Source organism: Python bivittatus, unplaced genomic scaffold (genome assembly GCF_059951505.1).
Source record: "Python bivittatus isolate LINGU-HERP-01145 unplaced genomic scaffold, Pbiv_v1 ctg000170_np1212, whole genome shotgun sequence".
Classification (NCBI taxonomy): Eukaryota; Metazoa; Chordata; class Lepidosauria; order Squamata; family Pythonidae; genus Python; species Python bivittatus.
The window spans coordinates 1,837,032-1,861,030 of record NW_028277039.1 but is presented as its reverse complement, the minus strand read 5'-3'; the positions used below and the strand labels follow the sequence as shown (position 1 = coordinate 1,861,030).

The 23,999-nt window shown below is 41.0% G+C and overlaps 1 protein-coding gene across 3 annotated transcripts in view; it reads left to right on the top strand.

The window, feature by feature from the left end:
• Nucleotides 1-23,999, top strand: part of GARRE1 (granule associated Rac and RHOG effector 1) — a 144,600-nt gene that overhangs the window by 118,870 nt on the left and 1,731 nt on the right. For 2 of the 3 annotated variants that reach the window (XM_088135502.1, XM_088135503.1), the window contains 7 exons: nucleotides 12,102-12,260; nucleotides 14,904-15,001; nucleotides 15,313-15,438; nucleotides 17,681-18,663; nucleotides 20,908-21,073; nucleotides 21,510-21,644; nucleotides 23,191-23,269. In XM_088135502.1, coding sequence (XP_087991628.1) covers nucleotides 12,102-12,260; nucleotides 14,904-15,001; nucleotides 15,313-15,438; nucleotides 17,681-18,663; nucleotides 20,908-21,073; nucleotides 21,510-21,644; nucleotides 23,191-23,269 — 1,746 coding nt within the window. The remainder of the gene's footprint in view (nucleotides 1-12,101; nucleotides 12,261-14,903; nucleotides 15,002-15,312; nucleotides 15,439-17,680; nucleotides 18,664-20,907; nucleotides 21,074-21,509; nucleotides 21,645-23,190; nucleotides 23,270-23,999) is intronic. The other variant, XM_088135504.1, reaches the window with a different exon arrangement.

Genomic DNA, 23,999 nt, shown 5'->3' with positions numbered 1-23,999 from the left:
CATAAACCTTTGCAGCCTTTGGCATGTCTAGTTGCAGATGTTGCCATACAGGAAAAGAAAATGTGAAGCTGCAAAGATAGAATTACAATAGGAATGTGGAACATAAGCATGAAAAGAGGAAAGCTCAACATAATGAAAGATGAAATGAAACAACTACAACTTGACACATTAAGCATCAGTGAATTGAGATGGACTGGGACTGGACACTTTCAGTCAGAAGATTGCACTGTTTATGTGGCTGCTGGAGGAGGTATGGTGAACTGCTCTGCAAAAACGGAGCTGACAACCGCAGCAAGGACCAAGGAACTGGTGAGTAGCCCAGTTCCTTGAAAACTTTCCGAATAAGGAGAGGACAGGAGATTATCTGCATGTTCTCTGGATAGCTGCTCCTCATGAGGAAACCACAAGACAGGTTTCCACGGGTTTGAGCACTGGGAGATGACGGAATTAGCCACCTTGCTTGCAACTGCAGCGGAGATTTTTAAAGGTCACTAAGTTAGCAAACCTCACTTTCTAATCACTTTTGGAATTGCTTATTAACTACTTCTAAGCTGTGAGAGACCTTCAGAATGACAAGTCTGAAAACGCCTGGTGAGTCTGCCTTCAATCCTGAACAAAAGAAAATTTTAAGCTTAAGAATATAAAGAATCTGAAATAAATAGCAAAAAGTTAAACAAGATTTTGATCTTAAAAAGTTATAAATGGACTAAGGGTCCGATAGAATATTGAAACTTTTACAATAAGATTTTGGAATTAATTATAAAGAACAAACAGCTTCTCATGGGAAATAGATTCTGTTTTGTTTTTTACAAGAAAAAACAAAGATAAGCAATTTCATGATTTCAAAAATTGAACACTAGAGGAGACTAACATTTTTAGGCAAAGATTTACAAGCCTGTAAAATGTTGCAAAACTTCTAAAAATGAAAATACTGAAGGAGACTTTTGAAGAATGGAGTCAGAAAATAGTAGCCACAATGTCAACAATGTCAGTAGTGATGTCGGCTTCTGTGGAAAGTCTATGTTCAAAAGATTGAAGAAATAACAGATGTAGAACAAATTTTATCTGACAAGATAGAAATGGTATCGAAAGTAGATGTACAACTGACAGGCCAAGAGAATGAAAAAGGATGTTTCACTGGATCTACAAAAGACACCTGGCTGAGGCTTTAAAATTTAAAAGGGAAATACAAATGACAAATCAAGAGAGGGATCTGGATAATTTTTTCCTATTTAATTTGTTAAAGCCTTGAAGAACTCTGTGTGATGGGACAAAGAAGAAGAGAAATCAAATCCTGACAATATTCGAGTGAACTAAAGATTCAGACTGTTAGAAATAAAAGGAAGGAATATAAAGTTGGTTTATTTGGTTTATTTGAAAAACAAGACATGTTGTTGCTTCTGGCAACCCTTTATGGACTTTCTGCTGACACCAGGACTGAAAAGGTAATGTTTTATGGATTTGTTGATAGATAAGGGATGGAAGGGGATAGATAGGGGATGGAAGATGTAAATGTTTGTAACCTTAGAGGGGGTGAAGAGTCACTAAATTTGTTTATTCTTGTTGTGATGAAGGTTGGAAGTCACTTCTTTATATATTTCTTTTCTCTTTATTATTTCCTTGCACTTTTTACTCCTTTCTATTCTCTTTTCTTTCTTTATAAGTTTAGTTATATGTTACTATTATATGTTATTACATATAATTATATGTTACTATTATAATCAAAATTCTTAATAAAAATTGGGGGGGGCTGGATAGCGTAGTGGTTAGAGTGCTGTCCTTTGACACGGGAGACCAGTGTTTGAATCCCAGCTAGTACCTACCTTACAGTAGCAGTCCTTGGGCAAAGACCCCCTAACGCTTCACCTTCCTACCTTGAATATGAGAGTGACATGAACTAAGAGCTATGCCAACTCGAATGTCACCTAGATTAATAAGGCCTGTGCCAGATGTTGGGGAACCAGGACAATCTGACAATAAGTGAGCTACTGGAACAAACCATACATGGATGAGACAAGAGAACCTGGAATTGATGGAATGGTACTACAACAGTAGACCTAATGAGAGGTGATATACAAAATGTGTGAGGGAACTATGGATGGACAAAAGACCTACATCCACACTAACTCAGAAACAGCTAGTTGCCCAATGCTCAACATAGTGAAGCTGCTCTCACAACTTGAGATAGACCAACTATACATTACGTACATCCTGGACTCAAGAAGACCTGGAAGAACAACTGGACGTGCAGCCAACACCTGAAGCTGGAACGTAACTGCCACCCCCTCCATTACAGAGCACAGCAGCTGATATGAGGCATAAGATCATAGACAAACTGGCTACAGTCAACCCTTGAGACTGATTACCAAGGCTCAGTGAAGAAGTACCATCAGATAGTATGTTAGAAGATGCCAGTAGAGCCCTCATGGCAATCCCTACTACCACTATAACTCAAACCAATGAACCGGTATATGCTACAGACATCATAATCCTGGGGATGCTTAGCTACACAATCAAGAAGAACACAGTACATCCCCCCCACCCCCCCAAAAATTAGGTTGGAGGCTACGATCAAGGCAACTCAGAAGTTAGTCAGCTGGTGGACCTACAGAAGGGTATGGAGATTAAGGATAAGACTTAGCTACTGCAAAAAATACAAGGGCCTGACTCAATCTGAAGCCCTGGAGACTGCTAAACAAAGGCTCACAGCACTGGCTACCAGGCTAAGGAGATACACTAGAGAAGCAGAGGCCAAGAAGATAAATGCCCTGTTCTCCAAAGAACCATCCAAGGTGTACTCCCAGCTGCAGTGCAACAACACAGTAACAGCAGAGCCACCAACAGCAGAAACTGAACAGTACTGGAAGAATATATGAGAGAAAGAGAAGAGTGCAAAGTGGATGCAGGACCTGAAAGCAGACCACAGCAATCTCCCACAACAGGGAGCAGTCACCATCGCAGTAGCAGACATCCAATAGTGGGTTAAGAACATGAAGAGTTGGACAGCACCTGGCCTGGACATAATCCACACTTAAATGACTAAAGAAACTAACAGCAGTGCATGAACACCTAGCAGCACAGATGAACCAGCTGCTAGCAGCAGGCTCCCAGCTCCCAGCTGAAGGAAGGACAGTGCTAATCATGAAAGACCGTCACAAGGGAACAGCACCATCCAACTACTGGCCAGTAACCTGCCTCCCCACAACATGGAAAATCCTATCAGGCATCATAGCTGCCAAGCTATAGGACCATATTGACCAGTACATGAGCACAGCTCAGAAGGGCATTAGGAACAACACCAGAGGCTCAAAATACCAGTTGCTCATAGATAGAGTAGTCATCCAAGACTTAAGGTCTAGACAGACCAATTTGAGCACAGCCTGAATTGGCTACAGGAAAGCCTACAACTCAATGCCACATACATGGATCTTTGAATGCCTGGCGCTATACAAAGTTAACAGGACACTAAAGACTTTCCTCAAGAACTCATTGGGACTGTGGAAAACAACACTGGAAGTCAACTCAAGACAGATCACACAAGTGGCCATCAAGTGCAGCATATACCAAGGTGATGCACTGTCCCCATTGCTGTTCTGCATAGGCTTGAACCCCCTCAGCCAGATAATCACAAGGACTGGATACGGGTACAAGTTCAAGAGTGGAACTACCATCAGCCACCTCCTCTACATGGATGACATCAAGCTGTATGCTGAAAGTGAATGAGACATCGACTTGCTGATCCATCTGACACAGATCTACAGTGAGGACATTGGGATGTGATTCAGACTAGAGAAGTGTGGCCGGATGGTAGTAAAGAGAGGGAAGGTAGTTAAGACTGATGGGGTTGAATTACCAGTGGGCTACATAGCAGACATAGAGACCAGCTACAAATACCTTGGTATCCCACAGTCACATGGGAACCACAATGAAGAGGCAAGGAAGACAGCAACATCCAAGTACCACCAAAGGATAAGACTGGTCCTGAAGAGCCAGCTCAATGGGAAGAACGAGATCCATGCCATCAACATGTATGCCCTTCCAGTCATCAGATATTCTGCCGGTATAGTAAGCTGGCCAGAAGAGGACATGGAGGCTGCTGATGTAAAGACCTGGAAGCTCCTCACAATGTACAGAAGTTTCCACCCCAAGCCCAACACCCAGAGATTGTACACCAGCCAGAACGAGGGCAAGCGGGGTCTGTTGAGTGTCAAAGTCACTGTCCTGGACAAAACCTGGAATATCCAGGAGTCCATCAGTAAGATGGCACCCAAAGATTAACTGCTGAGAGAATACCTGAGGCAGCAGCAGACATGGGAGGAAGTTTAAGCAGAGGAAGTGCCATGGCAAGACAATGGAATGTACCATTGACAGACAGCTGAGGAGGCTGACATTGGGAAATCCTACCAGTGGCTGGAAAGGGCTGGACTGAAAGACAGCACTGAGGCACTGATCATAGCAGCACAAGGACAGGCACTAAGCACCAGATCCATAGAAGCAGGGGTCTATCACACTAGACAGGACCCAAGGTATAGACTGTGCAGAGAGGCTTCAGAGACAGTCCAACACATAATGGCAGCTAAGATACTGCACAGAACCCTCAAACTCCCAGGCCTCTGGTAGAGTACCCAAGACTGAGGAAGACACATACCATCCATAGAGGTGAGAGGGGATTTTTAATTTGTATATATAAATGAAAAACTGTTTATTACTCAGGACATGAAAAACAAAGAAGAAATGATGTTGCTTATAGTTAGGAAGGTTATAGCAACAACAGTATTTGGCTACAATGCAATCAATGACCAAATAATATTGATTAGACTTTGTGGACAATCCTTTAATATGACGATCAGTCAAGTTTATGCTCCAATCACCAATGCAGAAAAAGAGGAGGTTGATTATCAAGTTCAATTCAAAATTGACAGAACACGCAAGCAAGATGTGCTGCTTGTGATTGGTGACTGGAATGCCAAAGTTGGAAACGTGAAAGAGGAAAATGTAATTGAATTATATGGCTTAGGAAACCAAAATGAAGCAGGAGACCAAGTTACCAATTTCTGCCACTCTAATTATTTCTTCATAGCTAACACTGCCTTCAAACAACTGAAATAATGCCTCTATACATGAACTTCACCAGATGGATTATGTAGAAATCAAACTGACTATATTATTGCTAAAAGGAGGTGGAGGAGCATCAAAGACATGGCCAAGTACTGACTGTGGAATAGATCATGAACAGCTCTTGTGCAGGCTCCAAGTTAAGCTAATTAAGAGGAAGAAAGCCAGTCAAGAAAGCCAGGATATGATCTTAAACATATGCCCACCATTTTCAAGGAGAACCTCAGGAATTGCTTTGAAGTCCTGAACCTCATTGATAGAGAACCAGAGGAATTATGGAATGAACTTAAAGAAGTTAAGAATTAACGTGAAAAGAGACTGCCAAAAATGAAGAAAGAGAAGAAAGCAAACTGGATGTCAGAACAAAATGTGGAAAATCCCGAGAAGAGAAGCCAAAGCCAAGAAAGACAAAAACCTCAGAAAGGAATTAACAAAGAGTTTCAGAGAGCTATTAGAAGAGGCAAGAAGCAGTATTACAACAACATCTGCAAAGACATTGAAGATGGAAACAAACATGGAAAAACAAGGAAAGTCTTTCAGGGAATCTCTGAACTCAGAAGGCGTTTCCAACCTTGAACTGGTATGCTAAAGGATACCAGTGGACAGATAATAACTGATTCAAAGGAGATCAAAGAAGGATAGAGTATACTGAAACACTGTACAGTAGAGATGTCAACATCCAAGATACCTTAGAAGGTATTCCTTACTTACAAGAACTTCTAGTACTAGAAGATGAAGTTAGATCAGCATTTGGGTCATTACTAAGTGGGAAGGCTACAGGAACTGATGAAATACCCACTTAAATATGGCAAGCAACAGAAGAAAAATAAGTCAAGGTTCTAACCAAGCTATGCCAGCAAATCTGGAAAACGACACAGTGGCCAACCAACTGGAAGAGGTCACTCTTTATTCCAATACCAAAAAAAGAAGAAGATGACTTATCAAAGTGTGCAAACTATCATACAATAACCTTAATTTCACATGCTAGCAAAATAATGCTTAGGATCATTTAATGTAGATTAGAGCCCTACAAGGAAAAAGAGATGCCAGATATTCAAGCTGGCTGATGCACACTGGATAATTGAAAAAGCCAAAGAATACCAAAAAGAAGTCAGTATGTGCTGCTTTGATTGTGTCAATCATGTCAAGCTGGGGAATGTGCTCAGAAAAGTGGGAATCTCAGAACATCTCATTGTCCTCATGAGAAACTTACATACAGGTCAGGAAGCCATAGTCCGGACAGAACATGGTTCTGGTTCCAGGTTGGCAAAGGAGTGCAACAAGACTGCATACTCTCCCCTTATTTATTCAACCTATATGTGGAATCTATATTAAGAGAAGGTGAGCATGGTTTTAAAATTGGAGGAAGAAACATCAATAACTTGCGCTATGCTGATGACACTACCCTGATAGCTGAAAATGCGAAGGATCTGCAAGCCCTCGTACTAAAAGTCAAAGAGCAGAGTGAAAAAATGGGACTAAAATTAAATATAAAGAAGACCAAATTAATGACAACAGGTAGAACAACCAATGAGGGACACGGTGGTGCAGCAGCTTAATAATGCTGGAAGTTGCCGGCCAGAAATGGTCGACACTTCAGTGGTTCAAGCCCAAGCTCCGCACGACAGGGTGAGCTCCTGTCTTGCGCCCTTAGCTCCTGCCCACCTAGTAGCTCAAAAGCGTAAGCGAGTAGATAAATAGGTACTCTCACCCCGGTGGGAGGAAAAATGCTGGCAGCGCCTTGCACGGGAAAACGGGAATCGGTTGCCAGTTGCTGGACACAACACAACGGAAGAGACTCGATGTCCTGCGACCGCCAGCTGGGCTCCGCCCTATGGAGGCAATGGCAAGCCACTTCCAAAAAAAACTTGCCAGGAAAATTGCAGGGACTCGTCCGGGCAGTCTCCGTAGAATCGGTCACGATTGAAAGCAATTAAAAAAAAAGAACAACCAGGCTTAAAATTGACAATGAGGATATCAAAGTGTTGGATAGCTTCTGCCTTTTTGATCAACCATCAACAGTAAAGAAACAAGCAGTCAAGAATTATGCTACAGACTACCACTCCATAGAGCAGCCATGAAGGCTTTGAAAAAGATATTCAGAATCATGCAAGCCATGGTATTCCCTGTGACACTCTATGGAAGCGAAAGCTGGACTTTAAAAGAAGCAGGATAGGAAGAGTATTGATGCTTTTGAACTTTGGTGTTGAAGAAGACTCCTGAGAATACCATGGACAGCCAAGAAAACAACTGATGGATCATTGAACAAATCAATCCAGAGTTCTCACTTGAGGCACAAAGGACCAGGCTCAAATTATCCTACTTTGGAGACCCAGCTCTCTGGAAAAGGTAGAAGGAAAGAGAAGAAGAGGACAACCAGCAGCAAGGTGGATGGACTCAGTTACAGAGGCAATGAGGGCCCCATTGGGAGACATGAAAGAACAGGTTAGGGATAGATAGTCTTGGAGAAGATCTGTCTATGTGGTCGCTAGGAGTTGAAAACAACTGGATGGCACATAATTAATCAATCAGTCAATTGGTCCAACTCCCTCTCCTGATAAACTTCTGTGCAGAAGATGTATGAACATTGATATCATATCTCCCATCAATTATCTCCTTTGTAGGTTAAAAGTACTCAGTTTCTTTAACTGCTTCTCATATGGGCTTGATTTCCAGTCCCCTCACCATTTTGGTAGCTCTCATCTGAACTCATTCTACTTGTCACTATCTTTTTGAACTGTGGTGCTCAGAACTGGACACAGGATTCCAAATGGGGTCTGACCAAAGCACAACAGATTAGAACAATATTTTCTACTAATCTGGACTTTATACTCCTATTAGCACACCCAAGCTGCATCACACTGGTGGCTCATGTTTAACCTGTGGTTGACAAAGACATCCAGATTCCTTTCACAGGTACTATTGCCAGCCAGATCTCCCCCATCCTATACTTGTGCCCTTATTTTTTCTACTCAGATGCAGAACTTATTTCTTCCTGTTCAATTCCATCCTACTCATATTTCAGCCAGCTGCCCAAGTCTGTTGAGTTTTTTAAAGTCTTCTCTAAAGGATTAGCCATCCCTCCTAGCTTTCTGTCATCTGCAGACTTTAATAAATATCCCTTCGACTCATTGATCAAAATGTTGAACAGCAGAAGGCCTAGGACAGAGTTCTTGTGGCACTCCACTTGATATTTCCCTCCACCCTGAAATGGAACCATTTCTGAGCACTCTTTGGTTGTGTTCATTCAGCCAGTAATGAGTCTGTCTAACAGCACTATCTTCTACCCCATGTTTTATTAAAGAGAATGTCATGAGAGACTTTGTCAAAGGCTTTAACTGAGGTCCAGGTACACTATGTTTATGACATTCCCCCATCTACTAAACAAGTAACTGTATCACAGAAGGAGATAAGGTTAATCAAAATCTTGATGGCTCCTGTTAATTGTAGCATGCCTGTCTAAATGCTCACAAACTTGCTGTTTAATAATCTCCTTGAGGACCTTGCTGCTTTCCTTCTTGTAGGAAATGTTTATGATTGCACCTTCAGTATCTAGTATACTTGCCCAGTATAGAGGTCAAGCTGACAGGTCTGTAATTACATAGCTCCTCTTCCTTCCCCTCTTTGAAAATGGGAACAACATTCACTCTTCTGCAGCCCTCTGGGACCTTATTAGCCTCTAGGAATTCTTAAAACATACTGAAAGCAGTTCTTTTATAGCCTCTAATACCCTAGGATGAAGTCTATCTGGCCCTGGAGATCCAAATTTGTTTAAATTAGTTACATTCTCTCTTATATTCCTCTTGTCTAACCTCTCTTCTTCTTCCCCCAGTGGCATAATGATGGCCAGCTAGAGTTCCATTTCCCTCTGAGAGAAGGCTGGTGCAAAATAGGAGTTAAGAAGTTCTGCCTTCTTGCCATCATCACCACTTTCTCTTTGCACTGGAGCTATACCCACTGGAAATGACCTTGGATTCATCTTTGACTATACTCCCTGTAAATTTCCTGTAGATTTCCCTTTTTTTCTTTTAAAAAATTACTTTGCACTTTTAAATATCTGTTAAAGTAAAACAATCAAGAAATCATGAAGAAAAAGGAACGAAAAAAAAATAGAAAGGTTTACAAGCTGCATAAAATTGAATAAGAATTTTCAAAGCAACGCACTAAATTAGTACTGCATATACGGTGATATTTTATCAATTTAGCACTTTAAAACTATTGTCAAAATCTAATCAATAATCAGCAAAGGCAACCAATATAATACGAATCAGAATGAAGAATAACAGCAGTTTCAATTTAATTTGAGAAAGCCTGTCCCTTATTGTAACAAGTCAGACAAAATCTAATATTTTGTTATGTTATTATGCCTTATGTTTTAAGAAACCTAGATTTCAGATGTAGTATGGTTCCATGTGCAAAATTATAGTCCATAATCTCTTCAGGATTTTAAAGAGCTGTGTATATCCATCTTGGCTTTTTTCGATTTCTCCTGTTTTTCCTTCTTGTAGGAATTGTTTATGATTGTACCTTCAGTATCTAGTTTCGTAGAATTTTCCATCTTCCTGGCCACTGTTCTCCTTCAAGATTTCAAGCCATTGGATCCAACCTAACTTCCTTTGGAATTCATCAAAATCTGCTCTTCTGAAGCCCAGTTTGCAGGTCTGACTGTTCTCAGTACCTCCTCCTCTGAATATCAGAATTTGGATATGATTGCTTTCCCCTAAGGTGCTGATCACATTCATGTTACAGCCAACTTTTCCCTGTTGGTGAGCATTGAGTCCAGAATAGTGGAACTCTTTGTATTTTTCTTTCATTTTCTGACAAAGAAGTTTTTAGCAAGAGAAGACAAGAATTTGTTAGATCTCTGATTCCTGGCTGAGCTAGATTCCCAGTAAGATATCTGACATGCCCTATTCTCACCACTGCATGCCTCTTTGAAAAAATGGTCATCTGACGTAGAAAGGCCTTATCTCAATCTTTTGTCTGCCCAAATGGGCTATATTAAACTTCCACAGTAGTGTCATTCTTGTGTATCTGTTCTTACCCAAACACTTTCAACAGGACTTCCATGCTCTGATTCCTCAATTTCTTTGTAAGTAAATTTTTTCTTATACATAGTGCAACAATCCTATTTATTGACCTGCCCCAGTCTACTCTTATAACTGACACAGTTCAGTACTGACTGAAACTAAGGGATGGCTGATACTTGATCTTTATGAACATACCATTTAACCATTTTGATTAAATTCTGAGGACAAAATATTCATTTATTTTTATTCTGATTTTTTTTTAGAAATACACATTGAAAATGGCAGCCTGTTGACTCTAGGCAGTGAACTAAAACTTGTGCAAATATATAAATGATTCCAAATAATTAATGCAATGTAATATTGTATAACTAATATATTTGGTTTCAGGAAGCTTATAGGATGATAATTAGTCTCTTCTATTGATGCTTCTTCAGCTGATTATAATAAAGTTATTTGTAATTGAGGAGGCAGCAACAAATTATATCAGATTTCCTTATCTTTTAAAACCAATTTGCAGGTATCTCTTAATTTTTGTCAGGTAAATTTTAATGATTAAAAATAATTTGGAAATCTTCTAAACATTTAATAATCTTTTAAGAAATTGAATCACCTTTGTGGTGATTCTTTCAACATTAAAGGGTATCTCATGGATTTTGTAAAGTTAATTTATACAATTCATGCGATTCAGACTGAATTGTGTGGGTAGATATAATAGGGTCCTGTACAAATAATGCTTCATTGGTAGCATATATAGTTACCTTAATTTCTTATGTCTTAATTTTGTTTTAATTTCTATGTTTGATCTTAGAATTTATCTAAATGCACTAAGGAGGGCATGAGTAACAATAATAGTAGAAGACAACCATGTCTCATTCTGTATAAAGATGGAATAAATCTGACCTAATCATGTTTATGTCAATCATTTTATTAGTGGTACCCGAAAGCTGTAAGATTTTGACTCCAATCCCAATTTGTAAAATAAGCAATTTGCTTTGGACACTTATTTGCATTTTTGGTTGACTTCTATTTTATTAATTTCTCCTCCATTTTTTGCATTGTTGGGACATAAATGAAACTTATTTTCCTACTTGATCTTAAGACAAATTATGCCTGAAATTCTTTATTATTAATTTTAAAGAAACAACCCACTTTCTTTTTCTCTGGTGGTGCTTAATCTCACAAAAACATATTCTTATAATTCTGTTAGCATTGTCTACCTTGAATTCTACATATTTTCTCTGTCCCTATCAATAGGCATACCATTTCTGGGCTGCAAAAACCAGTAATTTTCATTAAAAAGTGTGATACCTCTAAGCTGAAAGGTTTAATTATACCTCTAAGTTGCCTTCTAGTCTTCTGCTTCTTTTCAAATTCTTTTTACATTTCCATGATTCTACATTTAGTCAATCGATTATGGCCTTGAAACTTACAAATATCTATTCTTGATTAATGTCATAATTATCATTATACAGAAACCATTTTCTCTGCTATCACTCGGTCTCCGGGATTCTTATCATGAAATTGGAAAAGTTTCAACTGAGGGAGCAGTGCTCCACTTGCAATTAAAGTAAACAACCTCTCTTTAATCTGTCCCAGATCTCTCTAACATGGTGGTAATGTTGATGGTTTCATGCATCATTTCTTTCTCTCCACTCAGTACTGCTTTCCAACATTCTCTTGTACTGCTTCTAGCTGCCGTTGGCATTTCCTTTTGATCCTGTCCATGTGCATATAGACTGACTGGAGCTGGGACTGGGTCATGGCATGGCCTGGAAGCAGTAAGTTTGTGGGAAACTGGTGAAAATTGGTTTGGGCCATAATAACTTAAGCAACAGTAATGTAAGTAGGAATTCTAGATGTCAGCAATGCAAAAAATATTGAGGTGGACTGGGGAATGCTTATGTTGCTTGTTTTTTGCTTATCTCTCCCCCCCCCAATATATATATATATTGGCAGCACACTATGATACAACTAATTAAAGAAGCTGGCTACCATAATGGAATGACCCCAAGAGATGACTCTCCTGTGACAGAAGTCCTGAACCAAGTTTGCCCTTCTACATGGCGGGGAGCCTGTAAGACTGCTGTACAATTGTTATTTGGACAAGCTGGGCTGGTAAGTAGCCATGAATTGACAATTGTATGAAGGTGCCAAAATAAAGGGAAGGCAGGAGCGCAAGGCAGATAATTTAGTCCTGAAAGACTAACGTTAAATGATAGCAGTTGGACCTGCAGTAAAATATTGTATGTAGGGTTTCAGCCAGTTAGATCTTTTCTTCCTCACTTTGCTCCTCACAACCTCCCAGCTCCTCTGTTTTGTCACCCCAGAGATGAGCATGTTCATGGTCTTGTGTTGATTTCTCCCCCTTGAGTTTTTTTTCTAATCTTTGGAAGTATTGCTGATACATCTCTTGTGTGTGTAGGTAATTCTGTTCGGACTAAGTTTGCTTTTGGCACATATCGCAGTATCATTAACCAGCAAGTTCTTCATGGTCACATTGTTTTGGGGAAATCATATAACTTAGAGCAAAGTGGTTCTGATCAGAAGTTTGTACACATTTCCCTGTGTAGAACACTAGGTTTCACTAGTTTCACCTACTTCACCATGTTTTTCCTTGACTTGTGAGAAAAAGAAACTTGCAAGGTGCAAATGGGCTGTTTCTGTCTACATATTGCAACAGCTTATTTTTAAATTTGACATGGGAAAATACTTATATTCCTGAACAAGTTATTTTTCAGCCTAATTTTAGCCAATCACTCTCTTCCTCTGCCCAACCTGCCTCACAGGGGAAAAATTGGAGGAGGATTTACAGTGTTCTGAACTCCTAGAGGAAAGGCAGGATGTAAATCTAATAAATAAATTACACTAAACTGCCATTTTAAACTTCATGGAAGAAGGATGAGCTGGCATCTGTCACCTAGAACAAATGCTTGATATTTCAGATTGATAGTTCATGCTACCTGTAGGCAGAAAAACTGTGTTCTTAAATCCGCTAAATAAAGTGGAAGCGAGAACTTCATGCAGCTTTGACAACAGAAACAAGGATTGACTGATTGATTGATTTTTAAATATTTTTATGGCTGCTTATCTTAAAACCAGAACTCTGGGTAGCTCACAACCATAATATAAAACAATATTATACAAAGAATAAAAGCAAAAAACAGTAATAAAAAGAAACAGAAAAACCTGGCACCAACCAACTCATAACACTCTTTTCCAATTTTGACTTCACCCTATCCCCACGTTTGGGAGAAAGCCAACTCTTCATGGCTTTTGGGAAGGTCAAAAGGGTAGGGGCTGCCACAGAAAAAGTATGCTTCCTAGGTCCTGCAAGATGACAACATTTAAGGGGAGGGACCCGGAATGTGCCTCTCTATCCAATCTAGAGGTATGGGCAGGTACCCTTAGGGAGAGATGGTCCTGCAAATAACCTGGCCCCATGCCATGTAGGGCTTTAAAGGTAATTGCAACTTGAATTATACCTGGAAGAAAACAGAGCCAGTGCAGCTCACGCAACAGAGGCAACTGGGCAAACCTAGGTTGGGGAAAGGGAAGGATTATCTGTGTGAGAAACGACTTGTGGTGGTGGGGAAACAGATGAATTAGCTGTCTCTCTAGTGATGGTGCTCATTTCCTTTAGCATTTCAGGAAGAGGTGAGCACTTCAACCTAAGAGTTCCCATTCTAAAAACAGAATTGTCAGTTAAAGAGATGCCTGTGCAAAGTCATGAGTAGCCCACCTTTGCCCACCAGTCACTGAGTGAACCCTGAACCCTAACGTTCTTTAAGTTAGGGTTGTTTCTGGTGAGTTGAACAGAAATCACCTTTGGTGCCTTCCAGAGCCAGAGAAGCAGTATCAGGAAGTCCACTGAATTGCCTCTAGGTAACTGTACCAGTGAAGATCCTGTTTGGGTGATGGTGGTGGAGGAGGAAACATCTGTACAGCAAGAACAATAGCTGCTGGAAGTCATTTCCAAGGCTGGGTGTATGAAAGGTTAATTGGCTAGGTTTTGAGTCAGGTTCAGTTGAATAGTGTGTGCTTCTGTTTCCTCTGAAAGTGCAGTGGGCATTATACCATTAAAATCTGCATTCTCAAGAGTGCAGAGAGTTTGAGGCATTTGAGGGATGAGAACAAAGCTGTCATGCAAGTGACCAGAGGGGGAGGCAGGGCTGCTGAATCAAGTGTTCTCTGAGTGTTAGAAGGCCTTGGTATCCCTTGCCCTGACACACTTGCTGTAGTGGTGAAGCTGTTCCTTTTTATAACTTTCCTCCTAACTCTAGCTAAAAAGTGGGGGAATATGATTGTCAATATTTGTTTTTTTCTAATCTTGTGTAGCAGTGTAAGCAGGATTAAAATGGATTCCTTGACTTCAGTTGTTTGCACCTTTTCAAAAAAGCATGAAAAAGATTAAATAATCAGCTGCTGAAAAATACTTAGTGATTTCTTCCTCTTTAAGTACACCCTGAAGTTTCTTAGCTATTATATTTCATGATTGTCAAAGTGAACAATTCTTCATTTCAGCACCTTCTCGCAATTGTAAATACCGTTCAGATATATCTCTTGTTGGTTTAATGTTTAAATGCAGTGGATTGAAATGGTTAAAATGCAGTTGATCAGTGTTTAGCTCACCTGGGGCCATGGTGGTTGCAACAAAACATGGTGGTTGTTAAGTTTGGAGAGGGACATTCTACTTACATTTTTTTAAAGAAACAGTAGTTTTAAAATGGCAGTTGCTTACTTATTTTTCTTTTCAATTAGGTGGTTGTAGATACAGCACAGATTGAAAACAAAGAAGCCTATGCACCACAAATCAGTTTAGAAGGCTCCAGAATTGTGGTTCAAGTCCCATCAACTTGGTAATTAGAATTTACTAATTAAGGAAACCCAGGAGGACATTGTGTGTGTGTGTGTTGAAAATGTTAAGAAATGTTATTAAATATCTCAATGTGATTTACAGTCTCATCAAAACTATCATAATACAGTAAATTGAAGGAAATAAAAAAATAAAGTTCAAACCATCAAATAGTCAAGTTTTGAATTATCTCTGGAAGCTTCACTTCACTTCACACTGGGAACCTGTCTAACCTTAGTCAGAAGATTGCCCTGTGTCGTGATCAGAACATTAGTGATCTTAAGATATAAATGCCTGATTCTCCACCTGTCTCAGGTGCCTGAAAGAAGACCCTGCAACAATGTCTCTGCTGCAGAGAAGCCTGGATCCAGAGAAAACGTTAGGACTGGTAGACGTACTTTATACTGCAGTGTTTGACCTAAATCGCTGGAAAGAAGGAAGGTTAGTAAGCCTGACTCTGGCTGCAATTTGTACAGTACTGGCACTGCATAATACATTTTTGAACACAAAGTGAGTGTTCAAATGAAAATGAATATGAGAAGCTTCATCTAGTCCAGGGATAGTTGAAGTCACTTAGACTATAAATCAGAATTTCTGGGCAGCAGCATCTAACATGGTGGGGAAACAGTTCAGTTGTTCTTTTTGCATGCACATAATAGCTTCCTGCTTCATGGACATCTTAGATCTATGTGCCTCTGAGAAATTTGCTTTAAAGTGTTGCTTTAAAGTGGGGGTGGGTGGGAATGGACACAGAGAAATCCAGAGGCAAGAGGATGTGATCTCTCTCTCTAGCAAGGGACTGATGTTAGCATCCCTCATAACCAGATCATAACACCACTGCCCTGAGACAAAGACTAGTTCTAATATGTGACATCCACCGTAGGTTGGGCCCTCCATAGCTGAAACACATCCATGGTGTCCACAAACTCCCAAGCCACCCCTGATACCAGGCTCAAAAAAAGGCAGATTGAAGTCTCCCAGGACCATAAGCCTGAGGAACTCCACTGCCAATCTAGCCATGGAATCAAGCAGGATTGCTGCTACACTGCAGGGAGAGAGGTAAACAAACAGAAATCCCATCTGATCCTTACAGTCCAACCTCACAAAGTGAGTCTTCCATCCAGCTATGTCTGGGACAGCGCCCCTAAAGGCCATCAGAGACTCTTGATTAACAACCGCCACTCCCCATACCTGCCCTGGAGTTGTGGCTAATGCCACACCCAAAACCCAGGAGGGCACATTACAGAGAGAGAACACACAGACACACACACCAGTCTGGTTTCAGTGATACAGGTCAGGTGGGCCCTCTCATCCACAATCAAATCATGGATGAGGAGGCTTTATTGCAGGTTGACCTGGCATTAAGTAGCAACAGCTGGAGTCCAGAGCTTCTAAGTTCTAGAGACCAGGTCTTGGGGCTGAGCACAGGGGGCCAGAACATGGTTATCAAGTGGGCATTTGAAAAGATGGAAAAGGACAAATGAAAAAATAGTGTAAAACTATTTCAGAAATTTCATAGTTTATCCTTGAAATTTGACAAATGAAGAGAGGCTCTGGGGTTCATAGCAAAGTTTCAGGAAAGAATATCTGCAGGAATCACAGGTGGCTCATCCCTAATTTAGGCTGATCTGTATGTCTGGGAATAAATTGGGGCAGATTGTCAAATTACCTATAAATGGTAGAAGAGAATTTTAACAGTCTCTGTATGTGAGGAATGAGGTTTACATGAAAAAGTATTGGGCAGTAGAACATCATGCAGGCTTTAGGAATTGGGGGTCTTAATTCAGGTGTTCCTAAGGATCTCTCCATCCATAAACTTCTTGGCTGATAATGAGCATATTGAAAAATCATCTGACACCTCACAACCAAGAATGCATTTTGTCCAGCCAGGTGTTTATGGCTTCATAATAAATGGTTTTTTGTTTGTTTGTTTGTTTTATTTTGGAAGGTTTTTGGGACAGTATGAGCACTCAAAAATGTTCCTGTCTGTAGCCCTTTCAACTCGGTCAAGTGCTGCTATCAAATTCCTTGGTGCTGTACAAGGAAATAGCACTGAGAAAGGCTTCCTGAACCTGACCAGACCTCCCCCCTCTTATCCTTTGTTGGAAAGTATTCATAGACAAACAAAGTATTTTGACTTTGTAATTTCAGTGCAGAAATGTTCTCTTTGTTTTACCAATTAACTCTGCCTGTAATTTTTGCTTTTGCCTGTCTTCCAATCTTCTTTCTTATGGAGTTTCCCCATACCCATTTCTCTCTGGAAAAAGAATTCAAATTCAGTAGGTTACGCATTTGCAGCTTGGTCTACTCCAGAAGATGAGCATTTAATTCATTTATTTATAGAAATATTTATATCCCACCTTTATTCTCAAGGCTTAGACTGAGTACTTTTTCAACTTACTGGTTATGTATTGATGTTTTCATTGAATTGCCCAGATTTTAAAAACTTTAGTTTCTGAGTAGTTTAATTTTTCCCAGACATACTGATATTTTTACTTTTTCAAGGCAACTGTTTATGCTGTTATGAGGAATTTATTTATTAGATTGCCTAATTCAGGATTTTGTGAATAGCTTTTATTTTCCTAACCTGAAAAACTTAATTGCATCTTTGATCTAATTTTTGCAGAACTATTTTCTAAGTAATTTTTTAACCTAAACTAGAAGGTTCTTTTTGTTTAAACAGGGAGCAAGCATTGCCCTACATTCAGATCCAGCTCCAACGTGAGATCTCTGACTTTGGGGGTCACACTGACTTACCATCTGGAAATGGCAGTAAAGCAACAGGTGGTTTGCAGAAGACTTTCTCAAAGCTGACATCACGATTTACCAAAAAAACTTCTTGTACAAGTTCAAACAACAGTGGAAGTTACTCCATTCCTAATATACCTTCTAAAACCCTTTTTATAGCTAACAACTCAGAGGACAAAGTAAAACTACCAAGTAATGTGGATGCTCGACTGCAAAGCATTTTGAACCTTGGCAACTTTCCAAGGGCTCTTGAGCCTGCCCAGCTGATGCAGAGCTCTAACCATCATGGAGTCAATGGGCTCCTTGAAAGGCAGGAGGGGGGCATAATAGAAGATGGTAAGGATGCCAAAGGCATGAATTTACCAACTGACCAGGAAATGCAGGAGGTCATCGATTTCCTCTCGGGTTTCAACATGGGCAAGTCCCAGCAAACCTCTCCACTGATGAGAAGAAGAACCTCGGTTGCCTCCTCTTCTGCTGCAGCAGAACAGAAACCAGCTGCTGTGCAGCTGCCGCCACCACAGTCTTCATCTCACACCCCACTGCACCATCTCCAGCCAGGGCTGCCACAGCAGCCCCACACCCAGAAACCGCAGCAGCAGCACTATCAGCCCTTGCGCCAGCCCATTGGATCGCAGCAGCGCCTGCCCAGTAAGTGGCCAGCTGGTTCCAGCCAGCCACCAGGCCAGACAGTTGGGCCAGGACTTTCCCCTCTGCCTCAGTGGAGCAGCCATGCCTTTTCTGATCTGAGCTCTGATTTATACAGCCTGGGCCTTGTGAACAGCTACATGGATAACATGATGTCAGAGATGCTGGGCCAGAAACCTCAAGGGCCTAGAAACAACACGTGGCCGAATCGTGACCAAAGTGATGGAATCTTTGGGGTGCTGGGCGAGTTTCTACCTTTTGATCCTGCAGGTGTGTTCAACTAACCAATACATTATTTTGCAGCATATTGATTAAGTAACATCCAGGTGTCTTTTGAAAGCTGTCCATCGCTAGATCTTGAGAGTGGCCAGAGAAATTTTCTCATATTCTGAAGTGGATAGAGAGAAAAGAGAACCAGAGTGATTTACTGACTGAAATTAGTAGAAAGCTCTAGGTGTAATCCAAAATTAATCCACTTTTAAAATACTATTTTTACTATTTCCAACCCAACAGAATGTTGGAAAAAATAATGTGAAGGGGATCTGGATTGTAATGTAAAGGACAAAGCTTAAAACTGAAGTGAATGGGTCCAATTTGTTCTGTGGGAAAGAAGCCAGCAAAAGAAAGGTTGAGTGTGAAAGCGGGCTGGATCTGGCTGAGGTTGTGGAGGAAAAACCTCTGGGCAGCTTCTCTGGAGGTTGGTGCCAGCTCTTCTGGTCATTGGACCCCAACAGAAATCTATTAAGGGGTTGGAAGGAATTGCAGGAGCCAGGCTCTGTGGGTGCTTTTGGCTTATTAAAAAATAGTAGTCTCTTGTAGTTTCCAGGGTGAGAAACCAAAAAGTGTTATGCCAAATTTACTGTCATACCAGCCTTTGAGGACCACAGTTCTCTTCATCATATGTTTCTCTCTCAGAACTTTGTACATTCTGTATTCCCACGAGAATGAAATGAGTGCATGGTTAGTTCTTCATCATGTTTCAAACTTCCATTAAAGCAGGGATAGACAAGTGGTAGAGTGTGGTCCAACTGTCAATTGCTGATAGCCTGCACATATCCAAGATTTTTGCAGAGTCTTTGGTTATTCTTTCCTTGTAGCTGCCACTGTACTTTTAGACTGATCATCAGACCATGCAGCATTGCTTTGGCTATATATTTGGGATATTTTGACTAGTGAACAAAGCTACTCCTAATAGTTAAGCTCATTTAACGCTAGTTAATAAAACAGTAATTCAGTTTCTTCTATCTTGCTTTTCAAAAATTTGAAACTGGCCTATAAGCAAAAATGATTCTGTGTCTGGGACAGTTGGAAGGCTTCAGGCTTACTTGCTTCAGGAACAGCCAATCCCCGTGGTGCTTGGGTGTGGGAATGTTCCTGAGCCCCACAAACTGATCTTCAGATGGTTGAGAGTCACAAGTCCTTGCTCAAGTTCAGTCAGAACACAGCTCTGTCCCTTGGCTCTCCCAGACCATCTGGCTGTCTTTGGGAGCATGAAAAGGGGGATGGGGTGGTGGTGGGGCAGTCTGCTTCTTCTGTTTATGCATGTTGGGGGCAGCTGCTTCTTTGCCTTAGAGTAGACTTTCTTACCCTGGATGCCCCATCCTATCCTCAAAGCCCAATTTAGACTTCGTTGTAGTCAGCTCTCCTTGCCTGGGAGGACTTTTTGTAAGTTCATTGGTACAGCTGAAAAAAGATGTGTGTGCTCACCCTGGTACTTCAGCTAATTGCCAGTGGGAAGACAAAGTAGCCTGAATGAAGGTTGTTGGCTTTTTTGGATCTCTTTCTCCAGGCATGCTTTATGGTAGAGAGCAGCCTCTATTAGCAGAGGAATGCACTTCAGGAATGACTTTTTCCACCAGCCAAGCCAGGCTGCCAAGTTTGGTAACAGCACCATCTGCTGAGAGATCATCCAGATACTCATGAATGTCCAGGGGCAGCTTCTGGACTCCAGATGCTTTGGAGCATATAGGGCCTTTTACTGAGCAAGCAGCCTCCTACCTGATCTGCTATGGGGGCAGCCTGGATTTGAATTTAACTTGAAATTTTCTCTCCTCCTTTGCTCTGAATTTCTTTATTTTGCCATTGCTGCTGCTTAGCATGATGAGCTGATTTGTTGTTATGCTTTTGATAACATAACTGCTACTGTAAACTACTAGCAGCTTCTTTTTATGATTATTGATCTATTTGTATTCCTTTTTTAATCAGCCACACAAAGAAAGTTTTCCTTCAGTGGTCCTGGGCACGAGGCCATCGCTGCTTCCATAGTCCGCTGAAGACTGCCCCGTGCTGCTGCTTTGCTTGTGGCTTGCATTACACAGAGACAACTTCCCAGTAAAGCACTTTTCAGTGAAGTGCTGAATATTCAGCACTGAACAGACGTTCCAGATTGCTAACTGGTTTCTCATGCATGTCCATGGATACATGCACACGCTGAGGGGTGGCTTAAAGAATTAAATGAAGGGATAATTGGAATAGAAATAGCTGACTGATAGAGATTTCTTTTCTTCTGCCCAGTTGGCTCAGATCCAGAGTTTGCCCGCTATGTGGCTGGGGTCAGCCAGGCCATGCAGCAGAAGAGGCAGGCACAACACTTCCGTCGCCCCAGCAATGCGCGTAGCAACTGGTCTCATCCTGATGACCTCCACAGGACCTGGCCCTTCCCAGAGTATTTCACAGATGGGTAAGGAGCCCTTGGTAGCACTCTTTTGTACATTGCACTGTGCAGACCATTATAGAAATTAAGTAAATTGGTTTTGGTTAAGTTTTAAGGCTGTTTTGTTGATGTAATACATTTTATTTTGTAGTTTAAATGTTTATGCCATATTTCTCTTAGGTTCAAAATGGCACATATGGATAAATAATGCCTGTATCTTTCCTTTTAAGAGGATGTGCTGAGGATACTTAGCTAAGAGTAATTCCAAATGCAGGAGCTTAAGAAACTACAAGATAAATCCTGTATCATACCTTGTAAGATTGTTGATCAGTTTAGTGATTTTGGAAATGGTCCCATGAGATCTTGCCCTATCACGACTGACTCTGAATATGGAGTGTAAGAATCCCACTATCCCTAATTCCCCAGACAGCCCCTTTCATCCTGCCTTGCTGCTTCTTCATAGGGAGATGACCAGTAGCTGGTCAGGGACTCAGGGGGACTCTGCCAGTTCCAGTGATGAGACCTCCTCAGCCAATGGAGACAGCTTGTTTTCCATGTTCTCAGGGCCTGACATTGTGGCTGCTGTCAAACAAAGAAGGTAAGTAGAAGAAGGAATGTTTGTTTCATGAAAGAGCTAGCTATCTTACCTTAATTTTTTCTCTTGTCCTAGCAGGAGTCACAGAAAAAGCTCTGTCTGGAAATTCAAATATCTCTCCTTTCACTTTTTGGCCACACCTATGTTTACCCCATGTGGTCCTGCTTCAACTTACTATATAGATTTAGGGGTGGGGTCTGAGACACAGAATTCAAATACGTTGGTGATGCATACATGGATTGGCTGTGGTGCCCCTGTTTTTGCTGGGTCAGGATAATTCCTGTAAAGTCATTATGAAAAGAGTGCCTGTGTTGGAATAGCCAAGTAACAAACGAATGAGAGCTGGTGTGAAGTACGTAAGGCTAAGATCTTGTGTCAGACCCAGTAAGTGTGTTCACACAATAGCTAGATGTATGGATGCACCCCAACATTAACCTAAAGATGTGGTTTTGCATGGCATTTTGTATATTAGCTTAGACATCAAGCAGGTCATTGTTGAACACACTTGAACTAGATGAATTCTTGGCCTGGTGCAGCAGGACTGCTCTTCGGTTAGATCTGATAGGGGGAGCAATTATAACTTTCCACAGTTATTCCAGAAGAGTATTAGGGTGCTAACTGACACAGTGCTGAAATATAATTCTCAGAGCACTCTCTATGGATTGCTCTAAGAGCAGCAGATCGGTACTTCACAGTTAATGTCAGAGGGGATCCTTTGTTCTGGCATATTTGGAAGTGTCACACCCTCTTTCAGTTTGACTATAGAATTACTGAATACAGGATTGCATAGATTAAACACTATTTTCCCTAGAACCTGCCATTAAACTATCAAGACATTTTCTCTTCATTGGAATGAATATACAGGTAGTCCTTGCATAACGACCGTTTGTTTAACACTGGTTCAAAATTATGACGGCCTTGGAAAGGGTGCTTTACAACCTGTAAAGCACTTCTGGGTGTCGTAAAACATCACGCTGGGCCTGTCACATGGGTCATGTGGCTGCATTTTGGGCACTTGGCAACTGGCTTGCATTTATGACTGGTTACCAAACACCCCGCAATCATGTGATTGCCATTTGCAGTCTTCTCTGCCAGCTTCCCCATTGGAAGCTGGCAGGGAAGGTTGCAAGCGGAGGGGATGTGGTGGTAGGGAAGTTATAGAGCTCAAATCTTTGGGATTTGAGGTCCCTGCCTTCATGCTGCTGTGAGGTTTCCCCTTCCTTTCAGCACTGGGCCTCAAATCTTCAGGTGCTCCATTCACCGCTGAGAGAGGGGAGAGGAAAGAGGACAGAGCGAAAGAGTTTGTCTGCTGAAGGATTTCAGCTTCATGCAGAGCTAAAATCCTTCAGCAGACAGCTCTTTTACTCCATCCACTTAATGACCTGGGAGATCGCTTAATGACTGCAACCAGGAGTGCCCTGATTGCAGTCATTGAACGAAGCAGTCATGTGGGCATCTCACTCAATGACTGAGATTCCGGTCCCAATTGTGGTTGTTAAGCAAGTACTACCTGTATATAAATTAACATTTTTATTTTTTGTTTTTGTAGGAAACACAGCAGTGGGGAACAAGACACAAGCACACTTCCTTCACCACCACTCCTTTCCACAGTGGATGATCATAACCAGGCAAGTCTTGAATTGAACTGAATATTACGCCTTTCAAAGAGGCTAAAAACAGAAGGCATGCTTTTAGTTGGCTTGCATGTCATTTTTAAAAAGCAGTATCTTGAGAAAAATGGAGACTCAGATTAAGCCATTTTCTTGAACAAACTTCCTGGATTAAAGACTGATGACACCACATTCCCTTTTGATGGAGTGGAATTTATTCGAGATTGCTTATGTTGTTTTTTGACAGCTTCGCTCTGAGTCAAATCTACAATCACTTCTTTAGGGGATTTTAGTGAGTTGCTCCTCTTCATTTTTCCATAGCCAGGTTTTGGGGTTGGCAGGAAGACTATTTGGGGGGGGGGCTTATATTGGCTTACATTGTTAGAAAACCTTGATCCCAGCAAAATATCCAGCAAAATGACAGATTGTGTGCATTTTCTCACATAGCTAGAGAAGGCAAAAAAGATGGAGCTTCAATGCAGAAATGAGATACGGCTCAATAGGATAGAAGTAACTAAGGGAAGGGATGAGCATGAGCACAAGTCCTAATATTCCATCTTGTTTTTTAAACTTCTTCCTGCCTGGTCCCAGAAATCCTCTATTCCATGTGTGTAGTTAAACGGCTGACCTAGGTGCACTTCTGCAAGCAGCCAGTTCTGTGCTCCATCCAAGAGAAGGCGAGATGGCAAGATTAATATGAAAAGATCTTACAAGACATTATTGGGTTACACGGGACAAAGATTGCTGA